This window comes from Chiloscyllium punctatum, chromosome 29, assembly GCF_047496795.1.
Source record: "Chiloscyllium punctatum isolate Juve2018m chromosome 29, sChiPun1.3, whole genome shotgun sequence".
Lineage (NCBI taxonomy): Eukaryota > Metazoa > Chordata > Chondrichthyes > Orectolobiformes > Hemiscylliidae > Chiloscyllium > Chiloscyllium punctatum.
Genome location: NC_092767.1, coordinates 63,685,956 through 63,709,096, shown reverse-complemented (window position 1 = coordinate 63,709,096; position 23,141 = coordinate 63,685,956). Strand labels below are relative to the sequence as shown.

The window sequence follows — 23,141 nt, the reverse complement described above, 5'->3', positions numbered from 1 at the left end:
AGAGATCACAGTATTAGGGTACAGGGTGGACCATTTAGGACTGAAATCACCAAAGATTTCTTTACTCAAAAGGTAGTGAACCTGTGTAATTCTCTACCATGGAAGGCTGTAGAGGCCAAGTCACTGAATATATTTAAGGAAGAGATAAATACATTTTTAGATGTTATCAAAAGATAAATAGAGAAAACAGGAATATGGCATTGAGATAGAGGATCAGCTATTGAGTATTCTGTATGCCAGCTGTACTGAATGGCAGACCACACTCAAAGGTACAAATGGTCTACTCTTGCTTCATGTTTTTATGTTTCTAATTTGGATCCGAGAGACATGTACGTCAGCTTTACAATTCAGGCTTCTTGTGGGGAGCCTTCTCTCTCAGCTACGCATTGCAGAAAATTATAGGTCCATTACCTCTTGTGCACTGCCACCAAACAAGTAGGTTTTCCCACTGACCAGTGTGAATTGTGGTGGTTTGCAATTATTGACATGTATGATGTATGAGAGACGTTACAGTCATATATCCAGCATATCTGGACACAACCATCAAACCATTACTTAGCAGCCGAATGTCCACTCCCATTATTTTTGTCACAATTTTGTGGATGTAATGTAAAGACATCCTTTAAAACTGCAGTTTTCATTCAGCAAATATTTTCAGAATGTTTTTGTTTGACCTTTTTATTTTAACAAGTTGTGTATTTTTTTCACAGACAGCGTCCCTCTCTGGGTGAATGCCTTGCCCGACTTGCAGCTGCTATGCCAGTGGCTTTCCTTGAGCACCATCTAAATGATCATAATGTATACTCAGTTTACAACACTAAAACAGCACGGGAGAGAGCCAGTAAGTACAAGAGGAACAAAAGACAGTCGGATTTACCAAATCTTACAGCTCGCTGTATTTGTGAATTTGGTTGATGAAAGCTGTTAATGGAGGATTAAATGTGAACAAACAAAATGTGTCTGTGATCTTGTTTCAAACTGATGGATCAACGTCCCTATGTATTTGCCTTAAAGCATTCCACATGCAAAGAACTTAATCTCAATGTGGAGGTGCCAGTATTGGACTGGGCTGGACAAAGTTAAAAATCACGCAATACCAGGTTATAGTTCAACTGGTTTATTTGGAAGTACTAGCTTTTGGAGCGCTGGTCCTTCAGCTACGTGATGAAGGAGCAGGTCTCTGAAAGCTAGTGCTTCCAAATAAATCTGTTGGACTACAACCTGGCATTGTGTGATTTTTAACTGGCAGTCTCAGAAATGTTTGCAGCGGAAGCTGTTGCTATTTCTGCACAGTTTAGCAGTCTCAATCAGAGATGTCATTGGAAGACAGGTGTGATGATGATGTGGTATTGGATGCCCATCTGACATTAAGGCGGGAAAATATCTTTGAACTGGAGTGGTGGAAGTTATACTTTGCATTTAACAGTGCCCGTGCTGGTGTTTTGGTGCTTGTTGCAGTAACTGGTTAACTGAATTCTAACCATATTAAATTTCACACTGGAACATACACTAAAATCCACCTGAATTTTGTATATCCAAAAACATTCATTTAACAGATTCACCTGAGGTTCCTAAAAACTGATTCATGCAGAAGTATCAAATTCAAAAGAAAAGTGATCATTTTCAGCCTTGCACATTGTATTTAATTGAGACCTTGTGTAGATACCTCTCAAAATAAGGAATAATATAGATTGTGTTTCATTAATTATTGTCCTGTCTTATAAAATTTCTTGGAAATTTAATACATTTGAATTGGTGTGTTCAAGTAGAACCAAAAGATCAAATAGGGTAACTAAAATACTGTTTTTCATCATAATTATAACTTTGCTGTGAATTTTCAGGGACTATTCTAGTACAAAGTATAATTATAACCATTAGTTGTATTTTATTACATTAGCTACATAGCTGAAACAGAAATTCATTACTTTTTACAATAAAGCAAAGTTATTTTGTATCAACTGATGTCTCCTTCTGAACTGTTTAAATTGCCCTAAATTTTTAGATTAGATTAGATTAGATTAGATTACTTACAGTGTGGAAACAGGCCCTTCGGCCCAACAAGTCCACACCGCCCCGCCGAAGTGCAACCCACCCATACCCCTAACCTAACACTAGGGGCAATTTAGCATGGCCAATTCACCTGACCTGCACATCTTTGGACTGTGGGAGGAAACCCACGCAGACACGGGGAGAATGTGCAAACTCCACACAGTCAGTCACCTGAGGTGGGAATTGAACCCAGGTCTCTGGCGCTGTGAGGCAGCAGAGCTAACCACTGTGCCACCGTGCCGCCCATTTTAGAATCTTGTCTCTGAGAAGTATGATTGCAGTAGCTGCCAGCACAGCACCTATAGCATAAATCATTTTCTATTGAGAAATAAGCAATTCTGATTGAGGAATTACAATTACGGGCTGGTTATTAGTCTTGGAGAAGAAAACAACATAGTAAACGAGATAAATAAACTAATAGAATGTGCAAGTCAGTGGCAAATGAATTCTATTAAGCATAGGTGTGAATGGTACATTTTTAAAGATGAAATGAAGAGGCAACATGCTCCTTGAAAACCAGGAGTCTAACTGAGCTAGTGATCCTGAGATTCTGGTTTTGCATATTTTTAGAAGGCGCAACACAGGATAACATTTGCATAAAATTGCAAGTAAAGCGCAGGTTTATTTGTAGAAGAAGAAAATTGGAGACAGGTAATGTTAAATTTGTTTAAGACCTTTAGATTGCATTTAGAATGCTGTTCTCAGTTCGATCTCCATATTGCAAGAACAGTGAGCAGAAAAGTTGCAAAATAGATTTGCAAGAATTAAATACAAGAATATAACTTATCAGAAATAGCAATTATCTGAGCTTACCTGTATTTCTCCCTAAGGGGAGAAGACTGAGGGCTGACCTAGTAGAGATCTATAAAATTAGGAAGGGGATTGATAAGGTAGATATTTAGAAAGTGTTTCTACTTACCAGGAAGTCTAAATCTAAATATCGTTAACATCCAGTAGTCAATAAACCCAGTAAAGAATTTACAAGAAATATTTTAGCGCAAAAAGTGGTTAGAATGTTGAACTTGCTTATACATGGAATATTTGAGAGAAAAGGCATTGGTGTATTTAACGGGAAACTAGATAGTGCATTAAAGGGCGTAGAATCGAAGGATGTGATAATACTTGAATGAAGCAAAATGACAGATCATTTGAACTCAACGGACTACTTCTCTGCTATAGGTATTATGTCATTCTGTGAAGTTGGTAAGATTCAAAGAGATCTCAGAATCAGGGAACTTGACTTCTTATCGCTCATATTAATACTTCAGAATGGACAATAGCAATAGCTTCTACTCACTTCCTAGCGCATGGTCTTTCCTGCCATCCCAAGCTACCCATCTTTTGCAATCCATGATAAAAATTTGATCTAACTTCAAATGTTCAGAGCCAACAGAGTGTACAAAACATAACTTCACTGAATATGTAAGGTTTTGAATGTAGAATGAAACCTTTACATTTTCTTGAATTCTTCTGAAAAAAAAGTCTTATTTTAATGAATCCATGAACTAATGCATCATTTTCCCTTTCTGATCTTTGCTGTGATATACCTTTTCTTTTCCCCATCGCTAGTTTTTGCCATTGCTGTGGCCTGTTGGTAGCCATTGATGTCTCACCCAAACGATTGTTACTGAAATCAGATAGGAAATGTCAGCAAATAATTGACTTCACAGGGTATTGCGACCAAGCTCAGTTCTCCGTTTACACATTACAGCTTTGACCAGCATCATTGGATAACACCTGCAGTGCAAACTTTAATGGATTTATTCCTTCCTTTAACTCAGGTGTGTTCATTCTAACATCCTGATCATCACCTGTTGAAATCAGTTAACCCAGCCCAGATGAACCTGGACCCTGCTATATGGCGAGCTATTCTCGAAATACTCAGTCATTTAGAAGAGGGATAATTTGTCTCTTGTTACTGTACGGTTGTTACTGTAAAATACTGTTATGGATGGAAATAATTTAATTTGGTTTTCTTTTCTTACAACAGTTTTGGGTTTGCCAAGTAGTGTTCATGAAATGTGTTCCGATATTCCTGACTTGGACTATCTCATGAAAGAAATTAATGATCTCGCAGAATCTGGTGCTCGTTACACTGAGATGCCACATGTTATTGAAATTACACTTCCTATGCTGTGTAACTACCTGCCACGGTGGTGGGAACGTGGATTTGACAATATTACTGATGAAAACACAACATACTGCACTAGTGTGACCTCTGAGCACCTTAATGCCCTTCTGGGAAATATTCTGAAAATCATAGTTAACAACTTGGGCATTGATGAAGCATCGTGGATGAAAAGACTTGCAGGTACATGTTAACCCAATAACTGGGAAAGCATGCTATATATTTAAAAGGATTCATATATTCAGCTTGCTGCAGTTTGCAGAAATGTGCATATTTATTTTTTTTAATTCATTCATGGGAATTGGGCATCACTGGCTAGGCCAACACTTTTTAACCCTTCCTTAATTGACCAGAGGGCTGTTAAGAGTCCACCACATCACTGTGGGTCTGGACATGTAGGCCAGACCAGGTAAGGATAGCTATTTCCTTCCCTAAAGGACATTAGCGAATCAAGTGGGGTTTTCCTGACCATCAGCAATGGATTCATGGTCATCATTAGACTCTTGATTCCGCATTTTTTATAGACTCAATTCAAATTCAACCATTTGCTGTGATGGGATTCAAACTTGGATTCCCAGAACATTACTTGGGTCTCTGAATTAATAGTCCAGTTCTAATACCACTAATTTCTAATGATTTTCCATAAATTGAAGTCAAAACTGACCGGGTTTGTCCTACTCAGGAAGATTCAACCTGGTCAATTACTACTCCATCTACTCTGGATCAGCAAAGTGATGAAAAGGTATTTTCAAGCATAACGTATACTGCATTAACTTGTTCAGTGATGCTCAGTCTCAGTTTCTCCAGGGCCACTCAGCTCCAGACCTCATTAAGGAGTTGATACAAATTGAACATAAATCTAGACTCAAGGTGAGGTGACCTTATTGTCAAGGCAGCATTTGACCAGGTGTGGCAGCAAAGAGCCTTAACAAAATTGAAGTCACTTGAAATCAGAAAAACCTTCATGGCTGCACCCATGTCGAGCACAAAGGAAGAAGGCTAGAGTGGCTGGAGGCCAATCATCTCATCTCCAGGATATCAGTGTAGGAATTCCTCTGGGTATTTTCCCATTGATCTTCAGTACTTTTTCATAGCTTTGCTCCACCATAAGGTCAGAAGTCAGGAAGTTCTCTAATTGTACAGTTGTCAGTACTGTTTACAAATTTTCAGATGCTAAAGCAATCTACATCCCTCTGGAGCAAGATTCAGATTGGACTACCCAGTGCCAAGTACACAAGTGCCAAGCAATGGCCATCTCCAGTAAGTGAGAATCTAACCATTGCCCACTCAATAGCAATGCTATCTCTCAATCATCCATCAACACCATGACCGATACAATTATCTAGAAACATAACAGGAACAACTATATCAATTCTGTGGCTGCAAGAGCAGGTCGGAAACTGAGAATATTGCATGAACACTTCCAGGCTTCCAAAACCTATCAACCATATACAAGTCAGGAATATGATGGGAAACGTTCCATCTACCTGGATGACTGCAACCTAAGACCATTCAAAGCTTGACACTACTCTGGGCAATGCACTCAGACACTATTTAAAACATTCACCCCCTCCACCACTAATGCGCAGTGGCAACAGTGTGTAATCATTTATAAGATGTATCGCTGCACCTTGCCAAGTCTCCTTCATTTTAAAGTCTCTATTAGCTGGAAGGTCAAGGGGCAGCAGAGGCAGGCACCATCCTGCCTTGGAACTAATTTCATTGTTCCTTCACTGTTCCTGGGTCAAAATCTTTGAATTCATTTCCTGACAACATTGTGGGTGTACATACGCCACATGGACTGCAGCAATTCACTACCACCACCTCAAAGGAAATTAAGGATGGGCAATAAATACTGGCTTAGCTAATGATGCCAGCAGCCACTTTAAAAAAAAGGATTGTTCATTCCATGAAATAAGTAGGTTACTTTGTATATAGGTATAGATATGTGAGGAATAAAGGGATGAAGAGGGTAGGAATAGGGCCAGTCAAAGACAGAAGTGGGAAGTTGTATGTGGACACTGTGGAGATCAGAGAAGTGCTAAACGAATATTTCTCATCTATTTTGACTCAGGAAAAGGAGAATATTGTAGAGGAGAAGAGTGCATTAGGGGCTATTAGACTAGAAAGGTTTGTGGTTAGTAAGGAGGAGGTGTTATCAATTCTAGAAGTTGTGAAAGTAGATAAGTCCCCTGGCTGGATGGGATTTATCCAAGAATTGTCTGGGAAGTGAGGGAGGAGATGGCGGAGCCTTTGGCCTTGATCTTTGAGTCGTCATTGTCTACAGGTTTAGTGCCAGAGGACTGGAGGATGGCAAATATTGTGCCCTTGTTCAAGAAGGGCAGCAGAGATGACCTAGGTAACTATAGACCATTGAGCCTTACGCCTGTTTTAGGAAATGTTTTGGAAAGGGTTTTACGATATAGGAATTATAATCATCTAGCAAGCAACAATTTGATTGGAGATGGTCAACATGGTTTCATCAAGTGCAGGTCGTGTCTCACAAACCTCATTGAGTATTTTGTGAAGGTGACCAAGCATGTGGATGAGGGTAGGGCAGTTGATGTGATGTACATGAACTTCAGTAAAGCCTTTGATAATGTTCCACATGGTAGGCTTTTGGAGAAAATGTGGAGGCATGGGATTGGGGGTGATTTAGCAGTTTGGATTAGAAACTGGCTTTCTGAGAGAAGGCAGCAAGTGGTGGTTGATGGAAAATATTCAGCCTGGAGTCCAGTTACTAGTGGTGTGCCAATGGATCTTTTTTGGGACTACTGCTGTTCGTCATTTTTATAAATGACTTGGACACAGGCATAGGTGGATGGGTCAGTAAGTTTGCAGATGCCACTAAAGTCGATGGAGTGGTGGACAGTGTGGAAGAATGTTGCAGATTGCAGGGGGACTTGGATAAACTGCAGAATTAGGCTGAGAGGTGGCAAGTTCAGATAAATGTGAGGTGATTCACTTTGGGAAGAATAACAGGAAGGCAGAATACTGGGTCAATGGAAAGATTCTTGGTAGTGTGGATGTGCAGAGATATCTTGGAGTCCATGTACATAAATCCCAGAAAGTTGCCGCCCAGGTTGATGGTGCTATTAAGAAGGCATACAGTGTTAGGTTTTATTGGTAGAGGGATTGAGTTCGGAACTGTGATGTCATGCTGCAACTGTACAAAACAGTGGTGCAGCCGCTCTTGGAATATTGTGTACAGTTCTGGTCACCCCATTACAGGAAGGCTATGGAAGCATTGGAAAAGGTGCAGAGGAGATTTACCAGGATATTGCCTGGTCTAGAGCGAAGGTCTTATGAGGAAAGGCTGAGGGACTTGGGTCTGTTTCTTTGGAGAGAAGAAGGCTAGGAAGGGATTTAATAGAGACGTACAAGATGATCAGAGGATTAGATAGGGTAGACAGTGAGAGTCTTTTTCCTAGGATGATGACATCAGTTTATACAAGGGTGCATAGTTGCAAATTGAGGGGTGATAGATTTAAGACAGCTGTCAGAGGCAGGATCTTTGTACAGAGAGTGGTAAGGGCATGGAATGCCCTGCCTGCCAATGTAGTTAACTCAGCCACATCAGAGGCACTTACACAGTCCTTGAATAAGCATATGGATAATGGTGGGATAGTGTAGGGAGATGGGATTAGATTCGTTCACAGGTCGGCACAACATCGAGGGCCGAAGGGCCTGTTCTGCGCTGTAATGTTCTATGTTCTATATGTACTTTTCATTATAAATAATTTCCCCTGTTTTGCACCAAACTTAATGTTTTCAAAATCCACATTATGTATGTCAAGGAAGCCTGAAATTGTATTAATGTAGATTTTTGTTGCATCTTTATCTGACTATAATATGTATGTATGTATATATTAAATGGTACGGGGAAAAAAAGCCAAAAGAAAGAATGTTAAAGTTTACACCATTTTTACGTACAATACAATTCATCTCTTTCTGCATATTTTGTTTCACTCCATCCAGTTTTTGCTCAACCAATTATCAGCAAGGCCAAACCAGAATTGCTGAAATCCCATTTTATCCCAACCATGGAAAAGTTAAAGAAGAGATCAGGGAAGGTGGTGGCTGAAGAGGATCAACTACGCATGGAGGGCAAGGGTGACATTGTGGAGAGCGAATTACTAATTCGAGATGAATTTTCTGTCCTCTGTCGGGATTTATATGCATTGTACCCTCTGCTGATTCGCTATGTGGACAATAATAGGTGAATTTGTTGTTTACCACTCACTAACTTGTTCATGCAACTAACTTGTTTGTTTGAAACAATCCAATTTTAATGTATCCATTTACCTTAAATTTTACTTTGGATGTTCATATCTGTTCACTGGGTTTCCTAGACTTCATGAAACCCAGGAACTGAAGGAATGCAAGTCTGATCCATCAGGGAATTTTCTTGACAGTATCATTTATAAGCTAGCAGTAGCACTAGTGCACCTCTCCAGCCCAGTACCCTTAACTGCATCTTTTTCAACAATCAGACACCCTCAATTATCCATATCTTTCCCCAACTATGTCTTATACTATCCTTTCTCTTCCATTTACTGCCGAACATCTTTTTCCAGTTGTACTAGCTCCCCCACCCCATCACCAGTATGTAATCACAGCTATCTAATGTTTTTCACTGCCTCACATTTTTTAAAGCACCCCTTCTCCATTCATCCATTTATATCTTCGTTACTCTCCCACTTCCCCTGTCAATGAATTCACCCACAATCTACCTTTTGATGTTTCCAGCTATGACCCGTTGCAGAAATGATGAGAAGGTGCAGATGTTTGACTGGAGTGGATAAAATTAAAAACCTCGCAATGCCAGGTTATAGTCCAACAGGTTTATATAGAAGTACTATTCGGAGCACTGTTCCTTCGTCAGGTAGCTACCTGATGAATGAGCAGCGTTCCGAAAGCTAGTGCTTCCAAATAAACCTGTTGGACTATAACCTGGTATTGTGTGATTTTTAACTCTTGCAGAAATCCTTCACACATGACAGCTAGTCGGCCTCCGATCAGGTTGGCTGGCTAACTGACAGTTGGAAAACATCGTCAAAACACTTAACAGAGGTCCTACCTTTGTATTTGACAAGCACTCTGGGAAATCTGTACTTCACACAGCATTCAAAAATAATAGACTTGTAAAGACTACAGCTCCACTATCACTTCTTCAAAACCATAATGTTTGAAGAACATGTGTTATGATAGGGGTAAACTCCCCGACTTAATTTAAGCCAGCAACACAGAAAAGATTTATCCCTTATAATAATCTGTGAAAATTCGAGAGGCCGAGAACTATCCCAAAGGCCACTATTTAAAGTAAAAATTAACAACTTTATTTCTTAAAGTATAACAGAATAATTAACTAACAACTATTTACAACTCCTTTCTCTAACCTTTCTTTTACCTTCCCCTTCTACAGTACTAGTCCGATAAAACCCCCGATTATGATTTACCAAAAATTCAAATTTCAAAACCAGCCAGCTGTCGAGTTTTCTCTTTATATCTTCCTCTGTTGTCGTCTTCTTGGGGATTTCTGTTTCACAGGTCACTGATCGATAAAGGTACCTTTAAAGGAGCTATTCGTCAGGCAGTCTGTACATGCTGGCAGCTTGACAGTTCTCCTCCCACTGTTCAATTTTTCCCAGTCTTATACCCCAAAGCATTGGATTGTCTCATTTTTAAAAAAATATTATCAATATACTAAATTCAAACTTGATTGGAGGTTAGTATTTTGGGGTATAATTTAAACTGATTGGCCAAATTTGAATTTGTGTTGTCATCTGCAGCAACCAGTTACATTAGCTGCTTGACCAAAAGGTTACATTATATCTTGTTCAGAACACTTGGTGATGTATCAGGTAGTTCTGCTAGCTTTTAACTCTCTTAAAGGTACAGTACACCCACAGCTTTATAACAATATGACCACAATGACTCATTCTATGGCAAACCACTGTGGTGTACATCTGTTTGGAGCCCTACCAAGCGTTATAAAGAGGACATTGAATTTTGCTTAATGTTTTGACTAGATCTAAAGCTGCAATATTATTGTACAAAAAAACCCACATTTTATTGAGGGTGTTTAAATCACTGAATGTCAGAGCATTGAGAATCAAAGATAAAGCAGAAAATTATTTTTGTAATGAAATTTGCTGCAAAGAAGTTGTTTGATAGTCATTTATCATCAGATTAAAAGTAATTAATTAATATTTATCGAGTAATAGCTTGCAGTTTATTACTTAGAAATAGTTCATTTTACAGCAAAGGTAGCATTTGTGTTGATTTTTAAACAGTGTAATAATGTTAATTAATATGCATTTTGCTGAGAATTTTCATCACACCTAGTTTATTTCATTTTTTGGTAGTTATAGCAAAGTACATCTTTCCTTTTCAGAAAAATATCTGAACTTCTTTGTATTGTGACTTTTGGTTTTGTTTGTATTTACAGGGCACAGTGGTTAACGGAACCAAACCCTGATGCTGAAGAGCTCTTCAGAATGGTGGGAGACATCTTCATATTGTGGTCAAAGTCACATGTAGGTTATTCAATTTTCATCAAATCAAAATTATGAGGCTCTACCCAATGCTAAATTTCTTCATTAACTTATCTCTGTTATGTGTCTTTTACATATAACTTAATTATGGTATAAAAATAGCATTTAGTATATACAGTGAAGAAATGTCTGTCAGCTTTGAAAAAGTAATATTTTCAAAATTATTCCAGAGCCCTCAGTATGAAGTACTTAAAGCCCATTGGCAAACTCTTTTGGTAATCTTCAGCTTCTGTTCTTCAAACTGTTATTCCAACACAGTACATCTATATGATGATTTGTATGCATATCCCAGAACATGATTTTCCCAAGTGTTCATTTGTCCAGGCAATGAATAATGTTGAAAGGGTTGCTGTTGGCAGCTCCTTTTAAATAAACAGTATCCAGTGTAACCTGAAGTAAAAGAAATATCAGAAAAGATTCTGAAGTTAAGTTGAGAAATAAAGTAGAAATTGGGGTACTATATTTTCCAATAATGCAGCTTCTAAAACAACTAATTGCATTTTCCATAAGGCTGTATTTGCTGCGCACGCAACCACAGGGAGTGCATTCAGAGTCGCATTGCCTGTGAAATCATTGTTCGTGATGCCACAGTTTACTGGTTGTTTCAGTAACTAGGGATGGCCCAAACTACTACACTGATTCAGTTTCCCTGATTGTTCAGTGAATGAGTACTTCTCATAGAGTGATATTAGCAAGAAAATTTACATCTAGTGATTTTTAAAAAATGCATGTGCCTGGTCTCCACTCCACGTTGCATTTCCATGACTGGTATGCTGATCTGGAGTGGGGGGTAGAGTACCTATGGGCAAAGTGAGTGATCATTTCCAATTCCTGGACAGTATGGCCACCTTCAGTTCCAGGCCCACATCAATGGCATAAACAGCGGAGAGCTCCTGTCCCAGTGTGTGGCAAGAGATATACCTATTTCCAAAATAGATCTGTTAAGCCAGTGTAGGAGAAAAGTGCTGCAGATGCTCGAATCTGTCCTGAAAATAAAACATGCTGAAGATTACAGCGGGTCAGGCAGCATCCATAGAAAGGGAGCAAGCTACCGTTTCGAGTCTACATAACTCTTCATCAGAGCTGAGTGTGAAGGGGACAGTATATATACAAATAGTTGACCGGTTGGGGGGGGAAGTGTTGGAATGCTGTTAAGCCAATGGCCTACTCCTGTTCATGATTCCTATGTTATCATGATTGTATTGAAAACTTAACTATATATCATAAGCATTTTCTGTCAGTTTGGCAGTAGAATGTTATCTATGAATATCCTATCTGAAGCGGTATGACTGCCCTTTAGTAGCTTATTTCTATTTAGATTATTTTCCAATACTTCTGATTATTGATGTCATAGATTCTTGATAATTGTGGCCAGATAATTGATTCTCTAACTGACAAGTTTGGATGTTTTCCATCTTGAATGTGGGAGCCACATTTACCGATCCCTAATCGTTAAGCTTTAGACATGGCCACCAATATTTTACAGATGTTTTCCCATATCAAAGTGTTCTGCTTATTATGGAGTTTCAACTGTTTTGAGAGATTCTTGGAACTTAGAAATGACTGGGGAAACACTGGGATTTAACACTGCACAAGCAAGCAAAAAATATGGCTCCTTTATTAAACAATGCTGTTGTTCATACAGCTTCATTCACTGCCTTTATTATGTATATAAACTTTGAGTGAACACTATATATAAATTACTATTTCAAAATAGTACAGCATTACAGTCTCAATCCATCTGTCCTAGAACTTACAGATGATCACTCACCACAGCTACACAAAAGTTCTGCTTTACTAACATAAAAGTCCTGAAGGACCCAATTTGTGGGGTTTGCAATTAGAATATTGTGAGTTGCAAAGCCCCAAAAAGAAATTAATATTTCCTGTTTATCCTCATTTTCAATTCCATATGGATTTTTAATAGTTTTTAGGGTAGTTACTGTATTTCAGAGCAAAATGCAAACTAGCAAAGAGCAAACTAAAAATAAAAACAAATATTTCTGAGGAAGGGCCACTGGATCTGAAATGTAAACTCTGATTTCTCTTCACAGATGCTACCAGACCTGCTGAGCTTTTCCTGCAATTTCTGCTTTTGTGTCTGACTTGCAGCACCCACAGTTCTTTTGGTTTTTAAAGAGCAAACTAAGTCTCATTTAGTCCTATAAACTTAATTGACTACTGGTTTAAAAAAAAGGAAGACTAAGGTAGCATGTTGATCTGATGAGATAATTAGAGAGTACAGTCACAACACTTTTTTTCCCTTGAGTATGCAAGGTTGGGTCCAGCTTTTAGATTGAAGCAGTCACAGTTGTGCTGGCAAGGCGAACACATAATTAGATAGACTTTGGTATAGATATATCAACAAAATGGAAGTGCAGTTTTACAACTGAACATTTAAGTTTCCTAACAAATTGGTATTACTATTGATTTGCTGTAATTGCAGAATCTTTGTATGAAACATATACAAATTATCAGAGCTTGTATAACTGAAGCTAGTCCCTAGACATTGTGAGCCAGTTGTATAAACTGCCTCTACTCCTTAATGATTTCTTGTTTTCTCTCAGAATTTCAAACGAGAAGAGCAGAACTTTGTGGTGCAAAATGAAATCAACAATATGTCGTTTCTCACTGCAGACAGCAAAAGCAAGATGTCCAAGGTAAGGCATCACCTTAAGCTGTAGGACTTTGTCTGAACAAGTGACGCAGTGATTTGTAGAAATGTTTTGGAGATACAATTTGACGTGGTATATTTAACCACAATGTTGAAGTGCAGTACAGAAAGTGATATGTTTAATGCAAGTGAATAGGTGTAGCAAAGTGAGAGGATGTTCATTTGATACATCTTTAAATAAAATCCAATCACTTTTGATGTCATGAAATGTCAGTCACCTTGAGGCCAATGATTATACTGTACCTTTTTTCTTGCGAGTATTAAAATAATACGATATATTTATTTTTTTAAGGCCGCATTCACTCTTTTGTAGATCTTTATTCAGATCAATATAATAAAACACATCCTCCTGTAAAATCTTCAATTTTGTTTTCTGGGTGTTAAGCTTTTTGCAGTAAAATTAACTTTTCAATCAGTGGCAGTTGATAGAAATTCCAAACTGAGATGTTGAAGTGCACACTAATAAACTAATAAAAGATTCAAAACATAATCATAATTGTTTTATAATCCTCCTTCCTAGTCTCTCATTGCTCGTTACTCCATCTTTTTATTATTTTTAGCCTTGTTTTTTTTTTAACATAAGCTCTTCTAAACATTTAACCAGCTACCAAATCCTCCTGACTACCACTTCCCATTTTAGAGAAGAAACCAAGTTTCCTTTTTCACAATTGGCCAACAGTCAGTTTTGAGGACTGTTAATTTCAACAAGTTAAAAGTAATTTGACAAATTATTTTGCTCATAATTGTGTTATCTTGTGGAACTCATTTTTATGTATCAGAACAGAAAGAAACTCTGAAGATCCAGGTAAGGTAAGTATATTTGTAGTGCTGGAGTAATAACAATTATAATCACGATCTAAATCTTTCTGAACCTCGAACATGGGACATTAGGAAGTCTGATGTGAGCTGAAGGATGTGAACAATATGAGGTCGAATAATCACAGCACAGCTGGAGATTGTTCTACTTGACATGTCCACACTGGCTCTCTGCAAGAGCAACTCAGCTAATCCAATGCCCTCATCCTTTTCACTTTTCCAACAGCTTTTTCTTATCAGATAATCCTAGTCCAGCAACAATACCACTGCACCACTTCCCTCCACCCCCAATCATGCAATTATCAGTGCAGGTTGAGAAATCTGTCAACAGGTTTAGTAAAGGTTACCTTTTCCTCCTTCTAAGCTTTTGTTCCTGCTGTGGTTAATAGCATCTGCCCTAAACTGTGCTGCTGTTTGAATATGACGTGAAATTCATCATTAATACACTCACTGTTGCTGTGCAAATAATCCATGAGTGTCAGGTTCAGAATCTGTACTCTTACTGGGATTACTATATTAATGGGTCACTTTCAAATCAATTACTGAACTCTTTTACCCTTGGACAGTGCACTGTAATTTACTGCTGTAGAATTAAATAGCTGACAATTCGACAAGTTTAATGTAAGAGATTAACTTGTGTTGAATTTGAAATTTAGGATATTAATTTAGTTTACATGTTAGGTATTATGGAATTCAGTTCTTAAACTGATATATTTTACAAGGCCTCAAAGCCAAAACCGTTTTTGTAAATTTCCGACTAAAGCTGCTAGTTAGATTTGTGTTATGTATTTCATGCATTCTGTACAGGTTTGATATATTGCCATATTTTACAACACCTATGCTGTGGTTTGTAAATAAGTAAATTCACTAATAATTTGCTAATTTCATATCTTTTTTCTGGCATATTGATATCTGCGGTCGTGTCTGCCTGAATAGGCTGGAGAGGATGGACAGGTCAGAGGGCATGATGATATAAATGTGCATCTGCTGTGCAGCTAGCTTCGCACTGCTGATGGCATTCCCCTGGATCTCCTGCTAAGGCCCTCTGATTAGCCATGCTGTTTTAGTTTCTATCACCAGGCTCTTGGAATTGGGAAGAGTTTTATTGATTTAAATGATATACCATTATATTTCTAAACATTTAGACAGATCAAAGTCTGCTGGCATTGAGAAACCAAAAATTGTTATTCAGAAGCCACTGTCTAATTAAGCAATTTCAGACTGGTGACAGAATAGACTAAGTGTGACTGGCTATATAATGTTAGGCTTAGCTATTAAATTAAGATAGCCATCAGCCACTGGCAAGCAAGTTTAAAAACAGCACTACAAAGAACAGTTCTCAGCATCAATATTTTTACGTGATGGGAGGAGTTATTAAACCTGTAATGGTCTGCGAAAGCCACTGCAAGTGTTGATAAATGCTTTGGTTGTCAGCTCTAGCATGTTGCTTTCAGTTGTTAGCAAAATTAGTTTTTGTTTTCAAAATGTGTTCACCTTATAAATGTCTGAGTTAGGAATTAATAACAAAAATCATTATTTATAAATGTACAAGTAACAAAATATAAAGTGTCTCATTTAGTAATTAAGGACTGAGGAACTGAAGGGGTGCATCCAAAAACCCAAAGTTTCATTTTTAGTTGAAAATAAAAATACTGGAAATACTCAAAAGTGAGGCCACATCTGTGAAAAAGCAAAGAGTTAATGTTTCAGCTTAATTATCTTTCAATAGAACATTTGAATTTACAGATATTTAAACAACATAAACTGTTTGGTGGCACGGTGGCTCAGTAGTTAGCACTGCTGTCTCTCAGCACCAAGGACCCGGGTTCAACTCCAGCCTCAGGCGACTGTCTGTGTGGAGTTTACACATTCTCCCCGTACCTGTGTGGGTTTCCTCCGGGTGCTCCGGTTTCCTCCCACAATCCAAAGATGTACAGGCTGGGTGAATTGGCCATGCTAAATTGCCCATAGTGTTCAGGGATGTGTAGGTTGGGTGCATTAGTTGGGGTAAACATAGGGTGGGGGAATGGGTCTGGGTGGGTTACTCTTTGGAAAGCTGGTGTGGACTTGTTGGGCCGAAGGGCCTGTTTTCACACTGTGGGAATTCCAATTCTAATTTATTTCAATATATTTGCAGTGTTTGTTGATATCTTTATCAGCAGAACTTGAAATTTCTTTGGACTAAGTAACGTATAGAGATTGCTGATTTTTTTTCATGGGATGTGGGCTTCACTGGCTGGGTCAGCAATAATTGCCCATCCCTAATTGCCCAGGGGGAAGTCACTTGTAGGCCAGACCAGGTGAGGACGCCACTTTCCTTCCGTAACAGATGTTGGTAAACTAGATGTTTTGTTCCAATGATTGGCATTGGTTTCATGTTCTTCATAGGACCTTTTAATTCCAGATTTTTAATTGAATCCAGAATCCCCAAGGAGACGGGATGACCTCATAGTAGTATCTCTGGACTCTTAATTCAGAAACCCAGGTAGTGTTCTGGGACCCAGGTTTGAATCCTGCATGGCACGTGGTATAATTTGAATTCAATAAAAAGCAGGAATTAAAAGTCTAATGATGACCATTAATCCATTGTTGATTATCAGAAAACCCCATTTGGTTCACTAATGTCCTTTCGGGAAGGAAGCTGCCGTCCTTACCTGGCCTGACCTACATGTGAATCCAGACCCACAGCAATATGGTTCCTCTGGGCAAGTAGGAATGGGCAATAAATGCTGGTCTACCTAGTCATGCCCACATCCCAAATAAATTTTAAAAAAGAGAATGACCCTATAAAACTCAGGGATCATGTCAAGTATAAGCTCCTGACAGGGAACTATTTTACAAGCCCAAGGACCAATCCCACAATCACATCGTTGAATTAGCCGAGTAATATTTTAACCCAGCAAAATTGCATTAGCATCCAGTTTATGTTATGTAGGTCACTGTCAATGTCAAAAGAAGGCAGTTAACTCTCACGTTATACAATGGGCATAAGTTACTCCGTGATGTACCAGCATTCAGCACTTTTCATTGAGCTTCATATTTCTATTCCCCTTTCTCTTTGTTTTACTCATCCACAAGATATGGGCTTTGCTGACTGCAACAGCATTTATCATCCATCCATCATTGCGCTTGGGAAGGTGGTGTACAGCTGCCACCTTGAACCCATTTGATGGATGTACAGTGACAATTTGGTTATGCAGGATGATCCAGGAATTTGACTCAGCAACACTGAATTAACGGTAATATACTTCCAAGTCAGGAAGGTGAATGGCTCAGGTAGTGGTCCTTCATCAAAGCAATTCCAAGTGACTCCATTAGTTCACTGGCAGCTCCTTCTATGTGCATAAGAAAGTCAAGGTGCAGAGATGTTTTAAAATAAGCACGGCCCAATTCTTTGTAAACCTTTGTAAACACTGATTAAGAAAGATCTTTTTCTTAACAACCAACTTTCACCATTGTTAGACTAAACAACCAGAGACTATTTATATGATATTGTTAAGCATCAATTTGTAATCTTTTTTATTACTATAAAATGCATGAACATTCCCTCATTTTTAGATATTTATTTCATTTATTTTCCTGATATTACCCTAAATATGAAATGAGGATAACTTCTAACAGTAAAGAAAAAAACTTGGATTATAAGTGAGACAGCCAATTTGTGTTTGTTCATATGGTGCCACTGACACAAAGAATTTCAACCCCGCTGTGGGTTTTAATGACATTATAATATACTATATAACGATTCACTGCACTTCACCTAAAAACCAATAGACCTGTGGTTGCTATCTGTGCATATTGAACACACTGATCATGTTTTCAGGACATTTTCAAAAGTCTTACCCAAAAATTATTTGAGACTTTAACTGCTTGTTGACAGTTCAAATTGCTACAGAATCATTGTCTGTCACTCATTCGCAGTGACTCTTGTAAGCAGATTTTGCCTCGTATGTTACACAAGTATTTGCCTTCTGCAAAGTTGATATGTCACATTAAGTCTTGATTACATTGTACAGGTTATGAACGCAGGTCAGAGTGTTCTTTATAACCTAAGGTTCTTTGTATACATAGTATGAAGCATAAAAACGGGAATGGTACATTGATTCCACTTACAGCACCAAGGGGTGGAAGTTGCCCTATTCTCAGGAGTAGACTTTTTCCATGTCTCATTTTCCTTAATAACCTGATTTTGATTAGATTGGATTCCCTACAATGTGGAAACAGGCCCTTCGGCCCAACAAGTCCACACCGACCCTCCAAAGAGAAACCCACCCAGACCCATTCCCCTACATTCACCCCACAAAATTCTAAAAATTGATCATTGTTCTTCTTGCCACAGCAGCCTACTCAGTCTGAGTTACTGGTGAGGATATTAGGGTTATGGGACCAAATCAGGATGATCAAGTTCGAGACAGATTAGTCACAACCTAATTGATTAGTGGTGGAATAAACACAAAGACCTGAATGGCCTCTTCCTGTTCCTTTGTTGGCCAGACATTTCACTCGTGAACATTTTGAAAATAATTTAACACCCACAGTAGGTGGATTAAGGTAGGGTGGGATATACAGTATTATAGAAGTTTCAAACCTGACCCTGACCCAACCATTTTTGTGTTTTAATGGGTTTGAGTCAAAGGGTAGCAGTCAACCCATGCCTGGGGGTGGGGAAGCTCACATAACTGTTGTAATGAGGCTAAGAGCCTCACGTTGTCAGCTTAATACTAACCAATTGGATTTCCTATACCTTGGGAAATCCTAATTCATAAACTGTGTCCACTAGTTCTAGGTTCTTTGACAACAGGAAACATCCTTTCACTATCCATGATCTTATGTGGTTCAATAAGATCACTTGTCATTCCACTGAATATAGACCAAGCCTATTCAACTCTACTTCATTAACCAACCATTTACTTCTCTGAACAGCTTAAAATACACTTTATCCTTTCTTACATCAGAAGACTAAACTGTATGCAGCATTCCAGACACTGCTTCACTATGGCCCTACATGAATGTGTCTATAATTCCCTACTTTTATACACCATTCCCCTTGCAAAAATTGCATTCGTCCATTTACCTTCCTAATAATCTGCTTCACCTGCATATTAACATACTAAATATTTGTGATTCGTTTATTCTTGATGCTAAATGCCTTTTTTAGCATTCTGCCTGTAGTTACACGAGCAAGTGTGAACAGTGAAAGGATCATTAACCTTGAGTATGTTTTCCTTCCAATGGGCAGAATGGGTTTTCTACCTTGTGTGGAGTTTAATTTCACTCAAAGAATGAAGAAGGCAACACTTGGAGAAATTCAGCATCCATTTTACTCAGCCCCTGCAGAATTCCTAAGCCACAAAATCAGTTGCAAGCTTCTCAGTACAACAGTGCACAATTATTTGTTCTTATTCCTGGCATTGTTCTAGTTTTCCTCAGTGAAGCTAACCATTTCTTATTAGCTTGATCTGAATACATCAGATTGGTTGGTATAGTGTCAGAAACCCTCTTCTAAATATCTTAATCCAGACCTTTGCCCCAAAGCACTTTTTTTTCCTGTGATTTCATCTCGGTGGAAGTATCTTTTAAACATGATTTTAAAAATTGCAAATATATTCAGACTTGGAGCGCATCTAAGCTCATTATATTGCGTGTAGAAAATAGGTTACTGTTTTATTTCTCTAACTATAGAAATTATATAGTGATAGTGAATTATTTCTTACAACGTTCAAGAGACAGCATCTATGATAAAGCAGCTCTCTTGATTGGCACCCAATTCACCACTTTCAGTATTGACTCACTTTACCACTATTGTGCAATGGTAGCAGCCTGTACAATGTACAAGATACACTGTCAAAGTTTACTAGGACTCCTTCAACAGGCCCTTCCAAATCTGTGATCTCAACTCTTTCAAGGACTAGGGCAGCAGAAGCTTAGGAACACCACCTGCAAGTTTTCCTTGAAGCCATGCACCATCTTGAGTTGGAACTATATCACTGTTCTTCGACTGCTGCTGTGTCAAAATCCTGGAACTCTCTTTGTACCAGCACTGCGGTGTCCTACGCCCCAACAATTGCATGAAGGCAGGTCATCACCCTCTTCCGGACAACAAGGGATGCATGCTGGCCCAATTATTGGCACCCGCATCCCCTAAATGAATACAACAAAAGATGAACACTGGCTTCAGGGTGTTATAATTTTGCTACTTGCCATTAATGACCTATCAAAAAGCGAAATTGGATAAACTACTGTCTAACACTTCATCTAAATCATGCCAATTACACTGAAACTGTAGGATATAAACATAATAAAATAAATGGATGAATATTGTGAAAATACCAGATAGGAAATTTAATGCATGTTACTTACTGCATTTCGAGGTCACTATTGCGTAGGATGTTTTGACTCCAAATTATGTTTATTTTTGAGAGAAAGATTAATTGCAAAAAAACTCAATGAAAAGTTGAAAAGGCCAAACTTTTAGTGCTTTTAAATCTATGTAAGATCTAAATTAATTGAATATGTTGGCTTCTATTTTATATGCAATTATATTTAAACCATGTCATTAAATTTTACAAATTAGGGTTTACATCATGGCATGCTATATTGATATTCCTGACAGTGAATATGCTTTCTGAATGCCATTCATCACAACAGTAAGCCGCAATAACGATGATCCGTGTAAAAAGGCACAAAAATATTGAGTTCGGAACCCACAATTAGCGGTCTAAGTAGGACAAAGTGTGTTTAGCGACAGAGAAAAAAACAAGATTTTAAAGATCCCTAATAATGTAGTTAACACTCAATAACAAACTTGATATTCATAGATCACACAAAATGAGTGATAGAGATTTGAGAGCAATTTAAGCTTGACTTGCCTTTTATGTTATTGATTATCTGATTGTTTAATACCTTCTTTGAGTATGAGCTTTCTCTGAGTAAATACTGCAAATTCGCTGTATGAACCACAGCATCCTCAATTTGGGTTAAAACCAAGCTGCAAAGCATTATATAAATAATGTTAAAAGTATTTCCCAACTGAAGGGGGCAAGCCTGAACTGCTCATTGCACCTTAATGACAAATGCTTAAAAGCTCATGACGTTGGGAATTGCTGTATTGTTTAATTTCTGTTTCCAAACAAACTAATTAAATATTAGTGTCATAATTGCACATTTAATCATCTAAGGTGCTTCAGGAAAAGTGTAGAATCATTATATATGCAATATAAAATACTGCAGTTGACTCTCAGTTTAGCTACCATGTTTAGACTAAATAAAGTTATGCCTTTTGCTGGGGTAAATGCTTTAGGTGTTGGAGAGCTTGACCTGATGTATACATAGTGATATTTAATTAATGTGGTTAAATGTACTTTAAAAGAGTCAGCACTACTTTACCTTTTAAATCTACAATATGACACACAAAAGGTTTATGGATCACTAAACCAAACTTAATAAATTCATTAACATCAGTTTTTACATATATAATTACCAAGAAAAAGTGGACTAAGCAAACTTTAAATGAACGGCATGTTTGAACCTTCAGTTCTCAGTTTGGCTGCATTATTTTCGATTGCAATTCCAAAGTACACAGGATAAAATTGATCTGTGGCAGTTGCAACACCATAGTTCATCAACAAACTATTTGGTTTTCAAACCAAATAACAACTTTAATCCTGTCATTGTTCTTTTCTAACTTTGATAGATTTGCAGACATACTCTCATTTAGCCAAAACTTCAATCTTAATAGCAACACTTTCAATAATGATATAATTGTTGCACAGTCAGTGTTTTATCCTAATTAGGTCAATGTTTGTGCATGGAAATATTTTTCTTAATTTTTTTTAAAAATGAAATATAAAACCACAGTTTAATTCTACCATAAAAGGCAATGCTGAAATGCAAATCTGTTAGCATCTAAAAAGGGAAGTTGGGTAGCTGACCTCTTGTCCATTTTCTTTGTTTTCTGTTTTTCCTTCACATTTCCAGCATTTGTGTTTCCTTGCCATAATTACATAGCATTTGGGGAGTTGTAACAGAGGGTAAGATATGTAACATCTTATTGATACTGCAGTCCAACCACCCAGTATTTTAACTGGGCCTCAGGAGGGATCCCTTCATTCCGGCAGCATTATTCAGATCCCCCATTATTTTAATCCCAAGATTTGTATACAGTGACAATCACGCTGGGAAACCTGGTATCAAGAGAATTGAGGGCTGGTTGTAGCTGAGCAAAGTAAACTGTGGTATATTTTAATTAGTTTATTTGCAGGGTAGAAAGTAAGTGAAGTGCTTCCACTAAGCCCAACAAGAAAAGCTTGAGGCTGACCCTGGCCCCGGTATCTTCCCCTTTTCTGGTTATAATGACCTTTCACTAACCTGGTCATTGCTACTAGGTCCAGGCAGACAGCTCTCCTGAAAAATAGTAACTAGGACCAGACACCTACAGTTGTCAACACGCCCATACACATGTAGCACGTTTTGCACCCTTTGTGCTGTATTATTCTCTAAGATAAAATCAGCCCAAATGACGTGAGAATTAAAAAGCAATAATGATGTGAACTAACACAGCCTGGGCTTGTACAGATCAATAAGGCCATTGGTTTGACTTCCCAGAGGAAGCCAGTTTTAAATAATACACAGTGGTACTTGGAGGAGACCGTACTGTTTGTACTGACCCTCCGTTTTGATGAATGCAAGTTCAGTCCAGAACAGTCCATGTCGTTCAGCAGTTTTATTGGTTTTCTCCTTCTGGATTTTATATATCAACCTCAGTCCTAACTCCACACACATTTGGGTAGCAAGGTGGGTTGGAAACATCTGCAGAAATTATGCTTCGGCTCTTTGAATTATTTAAGGCCGTAATCACCGAGACAGAGTTAATGAACCTGGCCTATGATTGGCTGACTGAACATTTCTAGAAGTGAAT

At 38.1% G+C, this 23,141-nt stretch overlaps 1 protein-coding gene across 12 annotated transcripts in view; it reads left to right on the top strand.

Moving 5' to 3' along the window:
- Positions 1 to 23,141, top strand: part of LOC140454477 (ryanodine receptor 1-like) — a 400,334-nt gene that overhangs the window by 265,749 nt on the left and 111,444 nt on the right. For 7 of the 12 annotated variants that reach the window (XM_072549254.1, XM_072549252.1, XM_072549249.1 and 4 more), the window contains 6 exons: positions 711 to 841; positions 4,040 to 4,360; positions 8,156 to 8,396; positions 10,629 to 10,716; positions 13,302 to 13,394; positions 15,161 to 15,178. In XM_072549254.1, coding sequence (XP_072405355.1) covers positions 711 to 841; positions 4,040 to 4,360; positions 8,156 to 8,396; positions 10,629 to 10,716; positions 13,302 to 13,394; positions 15,161 to 15,178 — 892 coding nt within the window. The remainder of the gene's footprint in view (positions 1 to 710; positions 842 to 4,039; positions 4,361 to 8,155; positions 8,397 to 10,628; positions 10,717 to 13,301; positions 13,395 to 15,160; positions 15,179 to 23,141) is intronic. The other 5 variants (XM_072549257.1, XM_072549253.1, XM_072549255.1 and 2 more) reach the window with 1 other exon arrangement.